Source organism: Photinus pyralis, unplaced genomic scaffold (genome assembly GCF_008802855.1).
Source record: "Photinus pyralis isolate 1611_PpyrPB1 unplaced genomic scaffold, Ppyr1.3 Ppyr1.4_LG10, whole genome shotgun sequence".
NCBI classification, from domain to species: Eukaryota; Metazoa; Arthropoda; class Insecta; order Coleoptera; family Lampyridae; genus Photinus; species Photinus pyralis.
The window spans coordinates 3,981,931-4,002,700 of NW_022170250.1; the positions used below are offsets into that span (position 1 = coordinate 3,981,931).

Here is a 20,770-nt window from a genome sequence, read left to right on the forward strand (position 1 = left end):
AATTGCTAATTAATGTTTAATTTTCTGATAATTACACCAAAAATGCTAGTTAAGCCAAAAATAATAACAATCGCTTCATTTTCGACTGAGTATAAACAAAAAGGAATGTTAATTGTCAATCACCTAACGTAATTTATTGATGAATTAATGTCTTCTCAAAGGATCCAAATGGAGAATCGGGAATTACTGCTGCTTGGTTTAATAAGCCATATTCATTTGAGTAGATAGTGGAAATTAATTAATTTAATTTAAATCAACTTGAATTAATTTGTCTCTATGATGTGGACATAGAAATTAAACGACTCAACCCCAAATGCAGTCATTTTTAATTGTCAACGGAATTCGAAAATGAGATTCACTAAGGTACCAAAAATGAATTTATTTAACCAAAAATAAAATTAAATTTTGCTTGATCACACAATTAATGTGTGAATTAATGTCTCCTTAGACAAGTAACGGTGAAATTAGACTGCAATTATTGCTGTTTTGCTTAAAATTCCGAGTTAATTTGAGCAAATCGGAATAATTGGTTACAATGAATTTTTGTTAATTCAGCGAATTAATTTTTTGCATAAAATAAAGTAAATCTGATTTTAAGTTTTATTTTTAGAGAGATTATTGAAGTAATTAAAATTATACAATAATTAGTCGAATTTCAATTAATTTTTATCAATTAAGCAGAGCCAAAGATAAAATAGAGAAATTCTATGTGAATATATTTTTAGATAGATTACAAGAAGCCATAAACTGAACTTCAATTAGTTAAATTTTTTGATCTAACAACAGTATTTAATTTAGGAATTATTTGTCCTCGTAAATGAAGCACGTGGAAGTGAAGCAGACGGCGGATAAGTAAAAGAAATTAATCATAATTAATTTTTTGCCAATTAAGCGAAGCAAAAAATAAAGTAGAGAAAATGTATCAGTTTCTACGTTTCATTTTTAAAGCGAATTGTCCTCTTAAGATTCAACGATAATTTGAGTAAGTAGCAGAAATTACAATTAATTAAATTTTATCCTAATTAAGCAAAGCAAAAATAAAGTAGGGAAAATGTATTCGATTCAACCCCTAGTTAGAATCAACCGGTATTAATTTATAAATTGATGTCTTTCTAAATGAGACGAAATTAAACGGTAATTATTGCTTATCAACTCCAATTTAAGTAACATAAATTAATTTCTACTCAGTTTTTGTTATTTAAACAAAGCAAAAAGGGAGTAGGTGAGTAGGTAAAATGATTTTAGCAAAGTTTTAATTGAGGTTTTTTCTAATTAAGCGAGTTAATTAATTCAATTCGTGGTAAATAAAAATTCCAATGCGAATATACGGAAATGAAAAAAAATAGTTTCACTTTATAATGATCAACAATTTGAATTGAATTAGGCATCTAGAATAAAGAAGCAGGCTAATAGTTGAAAGAAATGTTTAAGCGTTATTTGTTTGCTAATTCAGCAACATAAAATAAATTTACTAATTAAGCCAGAAATAAGTCCCTTTGAAGTGTAGAAATAGTCGCCGAAAAATAATGGAATTTTAATTTAATTTTTAAAGCTTTTCATTGATAGCGGAACGCTTCAAATTCCGCAGTTATGTACAGGGTGGCCCGATTTAATGCAACAATCAGTTACCGCCAACCGTTTCGGACTAAAAAAAGAAACTTAAATACCACAATTACAACTAATTATCAGTTCTTTAGCGTTATAGGTAGGTATCTTCTTAATTAAGGCATACACTTTGTAGGTATATTTTTTGCAACAGAGCGTTTTCAAATATTTTTTTTCTCTCTTAATAGTGCGGGTAATTGCTAATTAAATGAAACTCTTTACAAACACTTCCTCTCACTTTAAACTCTACGTAACAATATTAAAAACGGAAAACCCTGTAAAGAAGTTTCACTTAAAACTTTGCTCAATTCTGAAAGCTGTGTAACTACAAGAATAAGATAAATATGGACTAGTAATTATTTGTTCGTCTATATATGAATTATTGCGTAGACTGAAGTACATTTAATTTTTCTTCTTTTTTTTTAATAATTCGTTATTGTCATGCGTAATGTTTCACTTATCTTACAGTCTGTTTGAAACAATACGAAAAGCACGTGGATTATACAGGGTGTCTCGACGCGACGTGCTCAATCCGATAGTCGCGTTGAGAAACCCGCGCTTGATAAATAAATAAAATATAAAAATATTGCAAAAACAATCACAGGTATAGTAATCAACAACAACACTTAAATAAAACAAAATATCATTCTGGTAATTCGTAATGATCACAAATTCGCTTAAGGTAACCAACATTTTGAAAAGAAGCTTGACCGAACACACCCTTGATATGAAAGAAGGAATGGAATGAAAAGCGAAAGTGTCAATAATTTTCAAAATTTTGATTGCCTCAGTTTAAACAATTAATATTCTAATTAACAACTATGGTATGGTTAAGCGTTAATAGTCAGTTGATTTTAGGTTAGGATCCCGACAGTCCAGCGCAAGCGCCGACAGTATCGGTCTATCCGCGTCCTTTTTCAATCTGGGCGGATAGATCGAGACCGAGACGCGACCGTTATTGTAAAACACCATCTTCATACCTACCTTATTTGAAACTTGAACACAACACTCGCCACCTTCGTAATTTTGCTTACCAAAAATTTACCTAACCTCAATTTTAACTATGAAATATAAACGAGTTCATTTCATTTAAATTTGATAACACCATATCTAAGTTTAAAAATACAAGTCTACGGGCATCCGCATTCGTCCACGACCATTTTCGGCAGGTCCCTTTTAATAATATTACTTTCGGGTCCGAAATAAATCAAACTCATACTGGAAAACTTTAAGGGCGCACAACACGGCTGCATTCCGCTGAGGTGCTGCGCCTTTCTCATCTCTTCTATCACATGCGTATGATAAGTAACGTAGGTGTCCGGCGTGCGATGATTACCGCAGTCGCCCCGACAGTAGTTAGCGTAGTACCCCTGCGGCGCGATAACCCAATCGTCCCAACCCAACTCCTTAAAGCTCACATAAAATCGTTGCTTGCAGCATTGGTTGCCCGAATCGGGCGAGCAGTCTAACGCTCTTCTCCTTACGCGCTTTGATATATTTGGATCGGTGTATATCACGAGGAACGGCCGGTTCGGATTCGCGCGCCTCTCCGCGCCCGCGTCCGATAGGTGCAGGTGGACGCTCGGACAGCTGCAGCTGCAGTCGATCAGGATCCGCAGCCTGTCCGTCTCGCCCTCGGCGAGCCAGCTTCGGACGGTGTCGGTCAGGTTCAGCTTCTGCCAGCCGTTGTTTTTCGAGTCGATCTCCTGGCGCGTGCCGAAGTCCTCCTGGAAATAATGAAATTATTCCAAAGTTAATTAGGCAAATCGTGGCAACACGCCAAGTAATACTAAAATAGTCCCCCCCCCCCCTAGCTTTCAGTTTCCGGTTTCCTATTTGAGCTTCCACAGGTTCCTAGCTACCTTTTTGCTTATAGTTGCGAGTGACGGGGGGCAATGGTCGGGGGAAATCGGCGTAGGATCTGGAAGAAGCAGGTTTGGTGCTCCCAGTAAACCAGGGAGAACGGTCCGGCATCACTGGTTCTGACCACCACGTTCCAAAATACAAACTCTCCTCAGCGTTTAACAAAACCTGGCCAGCCGGCTGTCAACCTCCCAGTGGTGCTCCCTGGTAACAACCTCAGTGCTCTGAGGTCGTTGAATGACAGTAAGGTGAACCATATCCAAATCAAGGTGGAAACAGAGGAGTCGCTACCTCTAACCACCGCTGATTTAGCCTTTTACGAAGACACCAGCCTAGACAGTGTCATCATCCATTTCTCTAAAGGCACACTTGAAAACCCCAAAGCTTCGAGTAACGCCTCGGTGGCCTCAGAAGAGATAAGTGAATTAAACAAACCTGTGGAGGGCATGCAATTAGAGCCTACGTCACAAATAAAGGTTTGTGGAGCCGCTTGCAAGAGGTTAAAACAAGGTCACCAATGGATATATTTCTTGCAGACGTCTCAATCGCCCTTTATGAGTACCCTCTTCCGATAATCCGTTGTTGATGTATAAGGGAATATACTCGATCCCGATAAGAGGTCGAGGAGGAGGGCTATGGTTGGTAGAAATCAATTTCTTTCGTTGAGACCTTTCATTAGAGTACCATGAAGGATAAAACTAGTTCCACTCCCCCCTTCCCCCTCCATCCCATACTTTGATAAGAGGACAAAAAGAAGGGCAGTAGTTTGTAGAGAATTGCTCCTATCGTGAAACCTTTAATTAGAATACAATGAGAGATAAAATTAATTTTTAACCCCCCCTCCCCCTCAGGCCCCGTCACTCACTGATCTCGAAAAAGGATCGCACGGGAAAGTTATAGTTTGTACAAACCAATTTATTTCGATGAGACCTTTCATTAGAATACCATGAAGGGTAGAACATGTCCCCCCCCCCCCAATTTTCTAAAGTTTAACTTGGCACCACCACCACTAAAGGCAAGCGTATGCACATTATGAGACCAATTGGTTGTCGTATGTAAAAGTGATGCACGTTTTACTTTCAAAAACAGCATTTCAGGAAATAATTCGTGGGGGGGGGGGCCTTTTAGACAGCGAAATTTGATTGCCGTCTGGCACACCTTGAAGGTATAGGCTACCTACTGCAAAAAATTTCAGGACTCTAGGACCATTCCCTTAGAAGTAGTTCAAAACGGTAGAAGTGGGTCCGGACGGACGGGACGAACGGACGGAAAACGCAAACAATAGCACATTTTTAGCGCATTTTTTAAGAATGAAAAAAATGTGCTATTGTTTGCGATTTGTCCGTCCGTTCGTCCGTCTGTCCGTCCGTTCGTCCGTCTGTCCGTCCGGACCCACTTCTACCGTTTTGAACTACTTCTAAGGGAATGGTCCTAGAGTCCTGAAATTTTTTGCAGTAGGTAGCCTATACCTTCAAGGTGTGCCAGACGGCAATCAAATTTCGCTGTCTAAAAGGCCCCCCCCCCCACGAATTATTTCCTGAAATGCTGTTTTTGAAAGTAAAACGTGCATCACTTTTACATACGACAACCAATTGGTCTCATAATGTGCATACGCTTGCCTTTAGTGGTGGTGGTGCCAAGTTAAACTTTAGAAAATGGGGGAGGGGGGGACACATGTTCTACCCTTCATGGTATTCTAATGAAAGGTCTCATCGAAATAAATTGGTTTGTACAAACTATAACTTTCCCGTGCGACTCTTTTTTGAGATCAGTGAGCGACGGGGCCTGAGGGGGGGAAGGGGTTAAAAATTAATTTTGTCTCTCATTGTATTCCTCGTTGTATTCTAATGAAAGGTCTCAACGAAAGGAACACTTTTCTGCAAACTACTGCCCGTTTTTCTGTCCTCTTATCAAAGTACGGGGTGGAGGGGAAGGGGGGGGGGAGTAGAACTAGTTTTATCCTTCATGGTACTCTAATGAAAGGTCTCAACGAAAGGAATTAATTTATACTAACCATAGTCTTCCTCCTCGATCCCTTGTCTTGATCGGTTATAATTCCTTATATCTTAAGAGTCAAAGGAAAGTACCCACAAAGGGCGATTACGATTAGGACGTTTGGAAGAAATATAACGATTGGGCATTTAAATAAAATTTGATACATAACCACTTGGAATAAAACAAAATTTAACAACAGTTTCAAAATTTGGTATTGCGCATGTGCAGTGCCAGCTTGCTTATTTATGGAAGAAATTTCGTAGGGGTGTTTATAAAAAATGCGGTATACCTGCACAAGGGGTGTGCACAATTTGTACTTGTATTTAATTCTTAAGAAATGCGCTAAAAATAGCTGCTGGATACAACCCTAACTCAGAAAAACCCAGCAAAATAAAGGCGAGAAGAGGAGGAAAAGGGATAGTTCTGTCCTCAGATGGGAGTGCAAATAACGCCCTTAAAGACACCATTCCATTCCCTCAACTCCTCATTCTACGGAGGAAAGCGAAGGTGCACCTACACCTCCAAAGAAAACCTTCCGAGACGCTGGATCCTCAAAACCAAAAGAGCCTCTGGCGGAACACTCAAAGCAAAACCCACCAGGAGCACTCCAATGAAATTTGGGAGAAGCTCAACTGACCCAATCATACGAGCAAACCCTGGTCGTGGCTCAACCAAAGCCAAGAGAAAGGTTTTTGCTCAAGTGCAGGATCAGGAAAGGAGACGTCCCTCCTCATTTACGCAAGGGGGACACACGATAGAGCCATGGTCCATAATGGCCGAAATTTATTCAGGTGAACCTACACAGGGCGAAAGCGGCCACCAGCGCACAATATTATACAGGAACAGGTGTGACGCCAACTACCATCGCCGGCACTGGGATAGCACGGACACAAACCGTATAGGTGAGTACTTTTAGAGTTTTCCTTATCAGAGGAACCAGAGATAATCAAGGCAATGAATCAGAATTTGTAACCAAGAACAGGAAAGAAGCCCAGGATATTAACTTTTCCTTCTCCTCTCTAACAGGCATAATAGTGGGATGGAGGGTCTGGGACGAGCCCTCTCTACCGGACCACAGAGAAATCTGCTATGGTATAAAGGTTGAGAAACAAGCCTAACATTCATACCGAGATCCTCGTACAAGGGATTGGGCACTGTACTAGAAATTATTGAAAAACCGTTAGATTTGGTTTCCGGTTTCCTGTTCGTGTTTCCAGCTTTTTTGTCAGTTGACTTACAGTTGCTAGTATCTGTACTTCGGTTTGGTGTTCCCGGTTACCACTTTTCGGTATCAAACATTTAGATTCAGTTTCCGGTTTAATGTTTGAGTTTCCACTAGGACTAAGTCTTCTTCTTTTTGCTATCACAGCTTATAGTTATCAGTTTCTAAATTTCGGTTCGCTGTTCCCGGTTACCAATTTCTAGTGTCAAACCGTTCGATTCAGTTAGAAACTTTTAGCTTTCAGTTTCCGGTTCATATTGATTTTACACCAGGACCAAGGTTTCTTTTTGCCACACGGCTTATAGTTGCTAGTTTCTCAATTTCGGTTCGCCTGTCCTGATCTAAAATTTCCAGTTTCCAGGCTTCCAGTGCCCAACCTCTCGATTCAGTAATCCCGCGCTTTCAGTTTCCGGTTTCTTATTTGAGTTTGCACTAGTTCCTAGTTTCCCTTCTACTACACGGTTTATAGTGGCTTATAGTTTCCTGTTTCAGTTTCCGCTAGGACTGAGATTTCTTTTTGCTACACGGCTGGTTTCTGAATTTTGGTTCGCTGTTTCCGGTTACAAACCTCTAGTGCCAAATTTTAGGTTCAGCAAGCAAAATTAACATTCTCGTTTCCGGTTTCCTATTTGATTTTCCACTAGGACTAAGCTTTCATTTTACTACACGGCGTGTAGTTGCTAGTTCCTGAATTCTGGTTCGCTGGTTCCAGTTACCAATTTCCAGTGCTAAACCATTAGGTTCAATTTGCAACTATCAGTTTTCCGTTTCCAGTTTCTTATTTGAGTGTCCACTAGTATCTAGTTGGCAATTTCTGCGTTTTGGGTCGGGGTTTCCGGTCTATATCCTCCACCAGATTTTATTCCTCTAGTACATCACCCACAAAAGTATTTCGAAGCCAAATTTCGTTTTAAATCTTTTCCAATTTGGTATCAGGAGGTTATAATATGCGAGGAGGTGTTTCAGCTCCTAATACACGAAGTGCCAATCAGAAGATTCATGTAAAATTTTGTCTGACTACCAGGAGAACATAATGGCCGAGGAGGTCTTTTCCCATCACCCACAAAAATATTTCGAAGCCAAATTTCGTTTTAAATCTTTTCCAATTTGGTATCAGGAGGTTATAATATGCGAGGAGGTGTTTCAGCTCCTAATACACGAAGTGCCAATTGAAAAATTCTTCTAAAATTTTGTCTGGCTACCAGGAGAACATAATGGCTGAGGATGTCTTTTCTCATCTCCCACAAAAGTATTTCGAAGCCAAATTTCGTATTAAATCTCTTCCAATTTGGTATCAGGAGGATATAATGTGCGAGGAGGCGTTTCAGCTCCTAATACACGAAGTGCCAGTCAGAAAATTCTTGTAAAATTTTGTCCGGTTATCAGGAGAACATAATAGTCGAAGAGGTCTTTTCCCATCACCCACAAAAGTATTTCGACGCCAAATTTCGTTTTAAATTTTTCCAATTTGGTATCAGGAGGTTATGACGTGCGAGGAGGTGTTTCAGCTCCTAATACACGAAGTGCCAATCAGAAAATTCATGTAAAATTTTGTCTGGCTACCAGAAGAACATAATAGTCGAGGAGGTCCTTTCCCATTACCTACAAAAATATTTCGAAGCTAAATTTAGTTTTCTCTTTTCCAATTTGGTATCAGGAGGATATAATGTGCGAGGAGGTGTTTCAGCTCCTAATACAAGAAGTGCCAATCAGAAAATTCTTGTAAAATTTTGTCTGGCTACCAGGAGAACATAATGACTGAGGAGGCCTTTTCCCATCACCCACAAAAATATTTCGAAGCCAAATTTCGTTCTAAATCTTTTCCTATTTGGTATCAGGAGGATATAATGTGCGAGGATGTGTATCAGCTCCTAATACACGAAGTGCTAATCAGAAAATTCTTGTAAAATTTTGCCTGGCTACCAGGAGTACATAATAGTCGAGGAGGTCTTTTCCCATAACCTACAAAAATATTTCGAACCCAAATTTCGTTTTAAATCTTATCCAATTTGGTATCAGGAGGTTATAATGTGTGAGGGGGTGTTTCAGCTCCTAATACAAGAAGTGCCAATCAGAAAATTCTTGTAAAATTTTGTCTGGCTACCAGGAGAACATAATAGTCGAGGAGGTATTTTCCCATAACCCACAAAAATATTTTGAAGCCAAATTTCGTTTTAAATCTTTTCCAATTTGGTATCAGGAGGTTATAATGTGCGAGGAGGTGTTTCAGCTCCTAATACACGAAGTGCAAATCGAAAATTCTCCTAAAATTTTGTCTGGCTACCAGGAGAACATAATGGTTGAGGAGGTCTTTTTTCATCACCCACAAAAATATTTCGAAGCCAAATTTCGTTTTAAATCTTTTCCAATTTGGTATCAGGAGGATATAATGTGCGAGGATGTGTATCAGCTCCTAATACACGAAGTGCTAATCAGAAAATTCTTGTAAAATTTTGCCTGGCTACCAGGAGTACATAATAGTCGAGGAGGTCTTTTCCCATAACCTACAAAAATATTTCGAACCCAAATTTCGTTTTAAATCTTATCCAATTTGGTATCAGGAGGTTATAATGTGTGAGGGGGTGTTTCAGCTCCTAATACAAGAAGTGCCAATCAGAAAATTCTTGTAAAATTTTGTCTGGCTACCAGGAGAACATAATAGTCGAGGAGGTATTTTCCCATAACCCACAAAAATATTTTGAAGCCAAATTTCGTTTTAAATCTTTTCCAATTTGGTATCAGGAGGTTATAATGTGCGAGGAGGTGTTTCAGCTCCTAATACACGAAGTGCCAATCAGAAAATTCTTGTAAAATTTTGTCTGGCTACCAGGAGAACATAATAGTCGAGGAGGTCATTTCCCATCACCCAGAAAAATATTTCGAAGCCAAATTTCGTTATAAATATTTCCCAATTTCGTATCAGGAGGTTATAATGTGCGAGGAGCTATTTCAGCTCCTAATGCACGAAGTGCCAATCAGAAAATTCTTGTAAAATTTTGTCTGGCTACCAGGAGAACATAATAGTCGAGGAGGTCTTTTCCCATCACCCACAAAAATATTTCGAAGCCAAATTTCGTTTTAAATCTTTTCCAATTTGGTATCAGGAGGATATAATGTGCGAGGATGTGTATCAGCTCCTAATACACGAAGTGCTAATCAGAAAATTCTTGTAAAATTTTGCCTGGCTACCAGGAGAACATAATAGTCGAGGAGGTCTTTTCCCATAACCTACAAAAATATTTCGAACCCAAATTTCGTTTTAAATCTTTTCCAATTTGGTATCAGGAGGTTATAATGTGGGAGGAGGTGTTTCAGCTCCTAATACACGAAGTGCCAATCAGAAAATTCTTGTAAAATTTTGTCTGGCTACCAGGAGAACATAATGGATGAGGAGGTCTTTTCCCATCACCCACAAAAATATTTCGAAGCCAAATTTCGTTTTAAATCTTTTCCAATTTGGTATGAGGAGGTTATAATGTGCGAGGAGGTGTTGCAGCTCCTAATACACGAAGTGCCAATCAGAAAATTCATGTAAAAGGTTTTAATTGGTTCAGAATTTCGGTTTACGGTTTTCAGTTACTGTTGAATTTGCTTTTGCTGGTTGCCGATTCGCTTAGTGTTTTCGGTTCTCAGAATCTGATTTCCGATTTTCCCACTAAAATGTGCTTGTATGCAGTTTCCGGTTTCCGGTCTGTAGTTTCCGGCCTTCAGTATTCAGTTTCTGAAGGTACGCTCCCTTGCTGCCGGTTGCCAGATTCCATTCCTTCAGTCTATAATTATCTGCTGGTGGTTTTAGGTTTTAGACACAAGTCCATCTTTCCTGTCAAGTTACAACTTTGAAACTTATTTTCAGTGTTCACTAAGGGTGAAGGGTAAGGTAAAATTGAAAGAGGGCGAAGCCCAGAGTGTAACAAACTGTAAACTCACCTCCTCAATTTGTAACTTATTCGAAAAATTTGGCGTTTCCTTAACCCTAAATGCCCACAGAAACTGTTGGCAGCTGGTGAGCGGCCGCTTCCTCAAGTCCGCCTTCAGCCAGAGGGAAGCCGCCCTAACGCGCAGCTCTTGCATCGACTGACTCGGCTCGGCGGTAATTCGAAAATCCAAGAAGCGATTTCCGTTCACCGTAAACCCTGAAAAAGAATACAAAAATAGAGTCACTTTAAAAACAAGTCGAAAAGGCGTAAACCACCCCAAAATTTAGTATCTCCCCCGCCACCCCGCGGCCGCATTCGTAATAAACTAGACGCTTCAACTTTTTTTAAGTATTTAACTTTCCACATTATTGCAGCGATAAAGTATTTTTTTCGGTGTCCAAACACGAAAATATAAAGACTTCACAGTCACATTCGATAGTTTTACGAACTTCTCCCTAAAAGCTTAATCGAATAAATTGGCGCAGCTCACTTAGTTTTTCAAACGGTATAATTTCTCTTCGCAAAGACTAATAAAAAAACATATACCGAAGGAAAATAATAGCGAAAATAGAACAGGAGAATTGTTTACGGCGCATAAATATTGATGTTAACTACGTTATTTACCTCAATTATTACAGGATCATAAACATCTCGCGAATGGCGAAATTTATTTATAAAAAAAGGAGCGAGTTCGAGAAGAAAAGGGCGAGCATCAATTTTATAATAAAAATGTAAATTTTCGCGTGTAGTTTTTTATGGCAGTTGTACTTTTGGCTATCTGTTTTTTAATCACGTTCGGCAACGATTTTAATAATTGTTTCACTTGTTTTATTAGGCTACAAGTGCGTAGAGTTAGAACTATGTAATATGAGGATCTATTCCATTTACATCGCAACTAATGCATAAGAAATTGAAGGAAGAGACCTCTTTAACAGAAAACGCTTCTGATGTACCAACACCAATGCCAAAATTCGACTACACCCATGTAATTGTTTAACCGACTTTGTAGTTCAATGGTAGAGCGTTGGACTATAAAGGCCGGAGGCCGGGTGTTCGAATTTGGGCTGAGGTAAGAATTTTTTATCTGTGGTAGAGACGGGAATTTCCTTAGATCAGTTTTAAGCATTCTGCCGGCTACTCTGAATTAGGTTTTCCTGCAGTTTTCCCGGTTTGTAAGGTTCCCCTTGAAAAATGATCACAAAACCCCCTGAAGTCTTAAAAATTAGGAAGAGGGAGGTCTGGAGAATAAGGAAAGCCCTTTAGGTAAATACATTCCGGGAAAGAAGAGCGCTTTCGAGATTCTAAAATGAATCTTTGAGGGAAATTTGTTCTCCCTAGTTCCTAGTTACTGTGTTTGTTGTCTTCCAAAACATTTAGAAAAATAAAAAATTCATGTTTCTAATTGATAAATGCTCACTAAGCTGCTAACGGCTTAACGATGTTGGAGGAGAGTATAATAGTTCGGGGGTTCTGGGGGGGGGGGGTATGGAATATCCCACAGGCGAATAGATCCCAGGAAAAAGATGTTCTGTGAATCACCTCCCGAAGTTTGCCAATTTTATACGGGAGCATAGCAGCAGGGGGGCTGCGGGGTATGGAATACCCCCCAGGTAAACACATCCCAGGAAAAAAGGCTCCTCTTTTCTGGAATGTATCCTTGTGGGGGTATCCCCAGACTCTCCTCCAAAGTTGTTAAGCGTTTTACACCATTGGAATCATGATTAAAGAAGGCAATCGAACTTTCTTTGCCTGAAAGGTATTCCATGTGGCCCAATTCCCCCCAGGGAAATACGTTCCAGCAAAAAAAATTTTGTGAATCTCCCTCCCAAATTGTCATTAAGAGTTCCTAAGGTTCGTGTTTCCTGGAATGTATTCCTGTGGCTGTGCCGTACTTGGTGCTATTAACTGCTTTCCAAAATTGTTAAGCGATTAGAGAAATAATAAAAAGTTGAAGGCTGTCCTTGAAAAATGAACTGAAAGTTTAACAATTTTGGAGGAGAGCATAACACTGGGGAGTCTGGAGGGTCTGGAATGGTCCCCAGATAAATACGTCCCAGGCTAGAACATTTCCGTGAATCTTCATCTCAGAAATTGTTAAGCCTGCAAAAAGTTTGTTATCATCGAACGTTCAATTCCTGAAAGGTATTTTATGGGTCCCAAATCCTCTTTTACCGTGTTCCCCTCCCCTCCCAACCTTTAAACCTTTAAAAAAATAATCAAAAATTGATGGACCTCCTTGAAGAATGATCACAAAAGTGCTAAAGGCTTAACCATAATTGTGAAGGGGAGCGGGGGGTCTGGGGGCTTATGGAAAACTCTCCAGATCCCCCTCCATCCAAAATTTTTAATCGAAGAAGGTTTAACAGCTTCTGATGTGTTTTGGTCTGGTCCCTTTTTGATGGCTTGTGAAATGTCGTCTTCTGTGATGGAATACCTGTGGTACCCAAACTTTTAAAGTGACATTTGTTGTCCATAAAGTGAAATTTAGCTCACCCAAAATCCCATGACATGACATTTCGTCTGAACTTGGATTATCCGCGACAAATGTCCAAAACGCAAGGTTTCTTTGCACCGTGTGACAAAAGAAATTTCGGGGCCCATATTCTGAAATTATACGATTGGTATGACCGGCGTCTTTCCAAATGTGATGTAACCGGTAATCCACTGTAACGGAAATGCTGCAGACATGACGTCGCCTTTGGCGCTCTGGAATTTTCTACGCGTATTCGAGAATGTACTGGACTTACATTGCTTGCGTGTATAAATGGTTGCGGACCGAACATCGCGGGAGTCTACTATCGAACGAGATCGAGTACGGACGAAACATAGAGCGCGAAAAGCTGATATAAATTTCGAAGTGTGTGATATAAATAATCGATATAAATTGTACGGATTTTTATAGTGTTTTAGTTTTGTTTAATAAATATTGATATAAATCGAACCCGAACTTATAAATAACGTTACATTGGTGTCAGGAGTGGAATTAATTAAATTAATTAAAAGTAAGATTAAATTAAGTGCTTGTGCTTGTGTATGCCTGTAACAAGATCTGCTGCCGCTAAAATGGAAGAAACGATGCTCAATTTGCTCCAGCAAATCCAAAATGGCCAACAGGTGTTGCAGCAAGAAATGAAAAGCACCCAAGAGAAGTTCGAGAAGTTGGAAGAAAATTCTAGAAATTTTGAAGAGAAGTTCGAGAAAATGGAAGAAAATTCTAGAAATATTCAAGAGAAGTTCGAGAAGATGGAGGAAAATTCTAGAAGGATTAATGAAGAAAATTCTAGAAATATTCAAGAGAAGTTCGAGAAGTTGGAAGAAAATTCTAGAAAGATTATCGAAGAAAAAGTTGAAGATAGAATTACGGAAGTTTCCAAAACATTTAAAGCAACATTCGTCGAGATTGAGCACAAGTATGAAGAGCTGCGCGAGCAATTCTTGCGACTGACTACGGAAGAGCGTACTAGTAGTGCCCCAGATGAATTACTGATGGACCGTCTTCTTGAGGTGCCACAGCTTACTCATTACAAGAAGGTCGACCCAGAAACAAATACAAGAGTAGAAGGCGACGTTCAGCAAGCCCGAGTAAAGCCACCTACTTTTGATGGTAAGATTCCTTGGACCACGTACGTTCGACAGTTTGAGGCAGCGGCTGCGGCAAATAAATGGACTCTTCAAGACAAAACTACAGCCCTGATTCTTGCTCTGAGAGGAGATGCTCTGGATGTGTTGAGGACCATCCCCGAGGATCAACAGAACTTCCAACAAATAGTAGCGCGACTCGAAATGCGATATGGCGATAAACACCTTCAGCAAGTTTACTATGCCCAAGTCAAAAACCGAATGCAGAAACCTGGAGAAAGTTTGCAGGAACTTGAAGCGGACATCGCTAGACTGATTCGATTGGCATACCCTACGCCACCGGAGAGCTTTCTTGATCAACTGGCTGTACAAACATTTATCGATGCCGTTCGTGATGGAGATGCCCAGCAGGCTTTGAGACTGGCTAGGCACGACAAACTTGAGAAAGCTTTGGCCCATGCGTTAGAATTCGAAGCCGCCAAGAAAGCTAGTCATGGAAGTGCGCGAGTACGTATGGTGGAACCTCGCAGTGACAGCCGGGTAAGAACCATCGAAGAGGAAGGTGGCTCTGAAAGTTTTGAAGAAAAGGTCAGTAAAGTAGTGGAAGAAAAGGTCAGTAAAGTAGTGGAAGAGAAGGTCAATAAAGCAATACAGTCAATGGCAAAGAAACGTGAACCACGATGTTGGAATTGCGGCGAGATTGGACACGTTCGCCGCAACTGCCAAAAACCATTACAGCAGCCGGAAAACTAAGAAAGGTCGACAGGAAGGGGCTATCGTCGACCTGCAGAAACAAAGCCCCGATCTTCACTGTAAACATTACGTCGTCTGGAAAAGTTCTGAGCCTGTACATCGATGGCCGAGTTAATGGAGAAGACAGATCCTTGCTAGTAGACACAGGTGCAACAAGAACTATTGCAAGACCAGAGTTATTGAAGAATCATTCTCGGATCTCATCTTCGACCGTGCAGTTAAAAACAGCAACTGGTGAAAGAATAAAAACGCACGGAGAAATACAAATGTCTGTCACCATCGGAAAGACCACCATCAATCACCAGGTGCTAATTGCTGATATTTCTGATCAATTCATCTTGGGGATGGATCTTCTTAAGAAACTCGGAGCTGTGTTAGACGTGAAAAAGGGCGTGTTAAAGGTCGGCGATGAAGAACTCCCTTTCCATGAAGACAAAGAAGATGTCATCCGCCTGTTAACCACTCATGACGTCATTATACCCGGACTTAGTGAAAAAATTATAATGACCACTTTAGATGGATACTGTCGCCAGGGAAGCCTACGGATAGTCGAAGCACTAAACCAAAAGAAATTTCTAGTGGCTAGGGCTCTGGTAAAAGTTCAAAATGACGTTCCGATTCGAATTATGAATTTGAAAGATAGTCCTGTTAAGCTAAGCAAACGAACTGCAGTTGGACAGTGTGTGCCCATCTCGGCTATTCGCTCTGTGAGATCGGAAAATCTATCTAAAGGAAAGTATCCAAGAGAGCTGATAGATATGGTCATTAAAAATACCCCAGATTTGGACAATAGACAACGACAAAAGGTGAAAAATATGCTTGTGGAATTTCGGGATGTGTTCGCGGTAAACGACCAGGACAAGGGCAAGACAAGCATAGTCACCCATAAAATAAATACTGGCAATTCCCAACCGATTAGACAACAGCCAAGGCGACTCCCATTGGCTAAACGAGACGAAGCGGAAGAGATTATCAGAGACATGAGAAAGCCATCGAATAGTCCTTGGTCATCACCGATAGTGCTTGTAAAGAAGAAGGATGGCTCCACAAGATTTTGCGTTGACTACCGTCTATTAAATTCGGTCACCAAGAAAGATAGCTATCCACTGCCAAGAATAGACGACACCTTGGACACTCTATCCGGAGCCCAATGGTTTTCCACACTCGACCTAAAGAGTGGTTATTGGCAAGTGGGGATGGAATCGACAGACCGAGGGAAGACCGCGTTTTCTATAGGCTCTGGACTTTGGCAATTCACAGTAATGCCTTTCGGATTGTGTAATGCCCCCGCGACGTTTGAGAGACTTATGGAGGCAGTTCTAAGGGGACTAACGTGGCAGACATGTCTGGTATATTTGGATGATGTAATTGTCGTAGGAAAAACTTTTGAAGAACACCTAAAGAACCTGAGAGAGGTGTTTGGACGATTACGAGAGGCCAATTTAAAACTAAGTCCCAAGAAATGCTTTATGTTCCAAAAAGAAGTTAAATATTTGGGGCACATCGTATCTCGTGATGGTGTTACAGCGGACCCAGAGAAGATTATAGCGATTCAAGAGTGGCCGATTCCTGAGAACAAGCACGAGATTCGAAGTTTCCTCGGTTTGTGCACCTATTATAGACGATTCGTGAAAGGATTTGCCAACATTGCCAAACCATTAATAAAGTTGACAGAAGAGGGCAATGAGTACGAGTGGAGTGAAGACTGTCAAAGAGCTTTCGAACATCTCCGGCAAGCTCTTACTAGCGCACCTATCCTTGGCTACCCCAGAAATGAAGGAAAGTTTGTGCTAGATACCGATGCCAGTAACACCGCCATTGGAGCTGTTCTTTCTCAATTGCAAGACGGACAGGAAAGAGTCATTGCCTATTTCAGCAAAGTACTGTCGAAACCCGAGAGGAATTATTGTGTGACTAGGCGAGAGCTCCTGGGTGTGGTAAAGGCATGGGAACATTTCCATAAGTACCTTTACGGCCGCAAGTTCCTGATAAGGACAGATCATGCAGCGCTAAAGTGGCTCTTGCAGTTCCGAAACCCAGAAGGACAGGTGGCAAGATGGTTAGAACGTCTTCAGGAATATGACTACGACATTGAACACAGGGCTGGAAAAGTTCACAATAATGCAGACGCTTTGTCAAGAAGACCGTGCAAAGACACCTGCACACATTGTTCTAAAATAGAAGACAAGATTGGCCATCTGCGACGAACAACTGTAGAGAGTGAGGAATGGAAGCCAAGCGAAATCAAAACGGCCCAAGAAAACGACCCAAGTATAAAAACTGTTCTGAATTGGATGCGCCACGGACAAAGACCAGGCTGGCAAGACATTAGTGCCACAAGTCCTGAAGTAAAGAGTTATTGGGGCCAATGGAATAGCCTGACTCTGAAAGACAACCTGTTGTATAGGACCCTTGAAAGTGAAGATGGCACCGAATCGACGCTGCAATTAATAGTACTAGAAGCAAAGTGTCGGAAGTATTGCGAAAATTGCATGACGGCGCTTCCGGAGGACACTTTGGTATTACGAAAACGTTGCAAAGGGTACGTGAGCGATTCTATTGGGTCAACCGTAAAGAAGATGTCCGGCGATGGTGTCAAAAATGTGAGTTATGTGCTACTGGAAACGGACCAGTTTCCAAGAAGAGGGCACCCATGAGGCAGTATAACGTTGGTAGTCCGATGGAACGAGTTGCTATCGATATCGCAGGACCGTTTCCCGAGACAGATGGCGGAAATAAATATATCCTAGTCGCTATGGATTATTTCACAAAGTGGACTGAAGCTTACGCCATTCCAAACCAAGAAGCAGCAACAGTTGCAGAAGTGTTGGTAAAGGATTTCTTTACACGTTTTGGTGTTCCTATAGAAATCCATTCAGACCAAGGAAGGAACTTTGAATCGGCTTTGTTCCAAGATGTTTGTCGATTGGTAGGAGCCAATAAAACCAGAACAACACCTTTGCATCCTCAGTCAGATGGAATGGTTGAGAGAATGAATCGAACGATGGGTAAATATCTTTCAAAAGCCGTGGCAGAACATCAGAAAAATTGGGACCAGTACCTCCACCTGTTCCTTATGGCATATCGATCAGCCGTTAACGAGACCACGGGTCAGACTCCTGCCTGCCTTATGTTGGGTCGTGAACTACGCCTTCCATGTGATCTCGAGTTTGGGCGTAAACCCCATGAAGAATATGTCGCAGGTGAAAATTATGTTGACCAACTAAAGGCGAAGATGAACGATATTCACGATTTGGTTGAAAGTCATATTCAGATTGCCAGCGATCGCATGAAAAATCAATACAACCTCCGCTCGGCCAATGAAACTTTTGAAGCTGGAGATCTGGTATGGCTGCACGATCCACAGAGACGAAGAGGTCTTTCTCCCAAGCTACAAAGACAATGGGAAGGTCCGTATGAGGTGATCAAGAAAATAAATGACGTAATATATCGTATCAGAATGAACCACCGGAAACCGAAAGTTGTCCACATTAATCGACTCGCACGATATGCCGGATCCAACAACAACGAAGAAGTTAGAGGTATTCGAGAAGAGCAACGCAGCTTTGGGATCGAGCCAAACTTTAACGATTTTATGTCAAATTACGCCCAGCGGAAGAAAGCTCGATTTGGCGTTACTCAGGAAATTTATCAAAATATTTTTGAGCTTCCGGTTAACGTTTCCATCGCCCATTGTGTCGCCGAAGACCTTCGCATGGATAGAGGTATAGCTTCCGTATTCCGGAAAAGATTTGGAAGAATGGACGAGTTGTTAAAGCAAAGACCACGAGTGGGTAAAGTACTGCGCTTGGAAGATAGTCAATGCTCTTTGTTCTACTTGGTTTCAAAGAAAACGTCAGAAGGCAAACCCACCTATGAAAACCTCTGGTCTGCTTTAAAAAGCTTAAAGAAACTCATGGCATACTATGACATAAATAGTTTGGCGATCCCGAAGATTGGATGTGGTTTAGATGGCTTGGACTGGAAGATAGTGCGAACCATGATCGAAGTGATTTTTAGAAACACTAGCGTTCGAATTACAGTATGCTGCTTCAACCCACAGGGGACGACCCTCCGCAAAACTGTGGACTGTTACTTTTTCAAGAAAGGTGTTTGTCGAGCAGGCTCTGACTGCAGATTCCGACACGAGGCATTAAAAAGTAATACTAACGCAGTTTCCGAACGAGACGTCCAGAATTAAGAAGGGGGCAGTGTTCCAGACATGACGTCGCCTTTGGCGCTCTGGAATTTTCTACGCGTATTCGAGAATGTACTGGACTTACATTGCTTGCGTGTATAAATGGTTGTGGACCGAACATCGCGGCAGTCTACTATCGAACGAGATCGAGTGCGAACGAAACATAGAGCGCGAAAAGCTGATATAAATTTCGAAGTGTGTGATATAAATAATCGATATAAATTGTACGGATTTTATAGTGTTTTAGTTTTGTTTAATAAATATTGATATAAATCGAACCCGAATTTATAAATCACGTTTACATTATCTTCATCTATCCACTCTCAGAAACTTGGTGTTTTAAAACTCGACACGGAATGCATATGACATATTCGTAAACGAGAAAATAATACTATAAATCGTACAATGGTTTGATTAGTTTTTGTCTGTTCGAATTTTTTATCAAAAATAAAATGTTATAGGTATGTACTTCTATTGTTAATTTAAATTATCAGCTACACTTCTCGCAACACTTCTTTCTTACCAGATGTCACTAAATAATCTCGGTATCGCTCTGGAATTCGCGTAATCCCGTATGGCTTCGATGTAGTAGCCTGTGCTAGTAAAAGGTGCTGGTTTAACCACATCTCCAATGCCATCTTCAGAACTTGGTTCCTCTGGAAAATACTGAAGCGTCTGAAGCAAACTTAATGGTTTTAAGCCTTTTGCCTACGCAAATGATCTTGTAACTGTAGTCCGCGAGCGTATTTTGTAAATTTTTGGGCAGATTGTTTCCGAGTGCTACCCCGGCTACGTTACTGCGTGTGAAAGCTTAGAAGCTCCAAAAAGTGGCAGGAAGTATTACGTATTGGGTCAGATTTTGTTCATTTTTGTTTGATGAAGAATTTTGTTGATAAAGTGACAAGCGGCAGGAAACGTAGTCTGCTCTGCCTCATCATGGAAACTAAAATTTCCTAACAGAAAGTAGGCATGAAAATGAAGGTTTCAGGATGATTTTGGGTAAAAAATTTTCTTCCTCTTACACAAACAATCTAGGGACACACTGTATAATGCAAACCTAAATATAAACGACTACCGTGACGAAATCACAAAAAAGGAACTTCAAATGTGTAACGAGGCATAAAATTTTAAATATAAAATATACAGTTCGTCGGTAAACCTAGGATGTGGATGGAACACAGGAAAAATATAAATGGTCTGACTGAAATGTAGAGCATCGTTTTATTTGACTAACAGATTACATCGCATAGTAAGTTGTACAATTAGTTTGTTCTAATTAAGCGAAAGTGAGGAAATGTGTTTGTATTATATCGTGTAACGATATTTCTAGGTCAATTCGAAGACGCCCGTGTAAAATAAACATCATGAGAAATTTCCTGTCGTGGGTGTCTATTATATTAAGAACACGTGAAATTTAAGATAAAAAACGCCGTTTGTGTATTTTAAAACCAGTTTAGATGTTAATATATGTTAAGTCGAATGCAAGCCAATACCTACCATTAGCATATCATGATTTAACTTCAAAAAATAACGGTTCTCCGAAATTAAAATTAATTTCCGATAAATCTTTTCACATATACCTGCGGGTTTTTAATTATAGATTTTTGGAAACTTTATTAATTATAAATTTGATATATT

General features: G+C 40.3%; 1 protein-coding gene across 1 annotated transcript; it reads right to left on the reverse strand.

The window, feature by feature from the left end:
* Positions 1-1,402: 1,402 nt before the first annotated feature.
* LOC116162004 (inhibin beta chain-like) lies at positions 1,403-11,112 on the reverse strand. The gene is made up of 2 exons (XM_031475512.1): positions 10,613-11,112; positions 1,403-3,332 (listed from the first exon to the last, which is right to left on the reverse strand). Exons 1-2 carry the CDS (start codon positions 10,754-10,756, stop codon positions 2,736-2,738), a joined length of 741 nt encoding a protein of 246 aa, XP_031331372.1. The 5' UTR covers positions 10,757-11,112; the 3' UTR covers positions 1,403-2,735.
* Positions 11,113-20,770: the final 9,658 nt, after the last annotated feature.

What these genes read in the sequence shown, in the direction of transcription:
- LOC116162004 (XM_031475512.1), bottom strand. Translation starts at nt 10,756, where the DNA reads ATGCAAGAGCTGCGCGTTAGGGCGGCTTCCCTCTGGCTGAAGGCGGAC. An exon ending in ATAAGTTACAAATTGAGGAG is followed by an intron (nt 3,333 to 10,612) that starts GTGAGTTTACAG and finishes CATTATTTCCAG; the next exon opens with GAGGACTTCGGCACGCGCCA.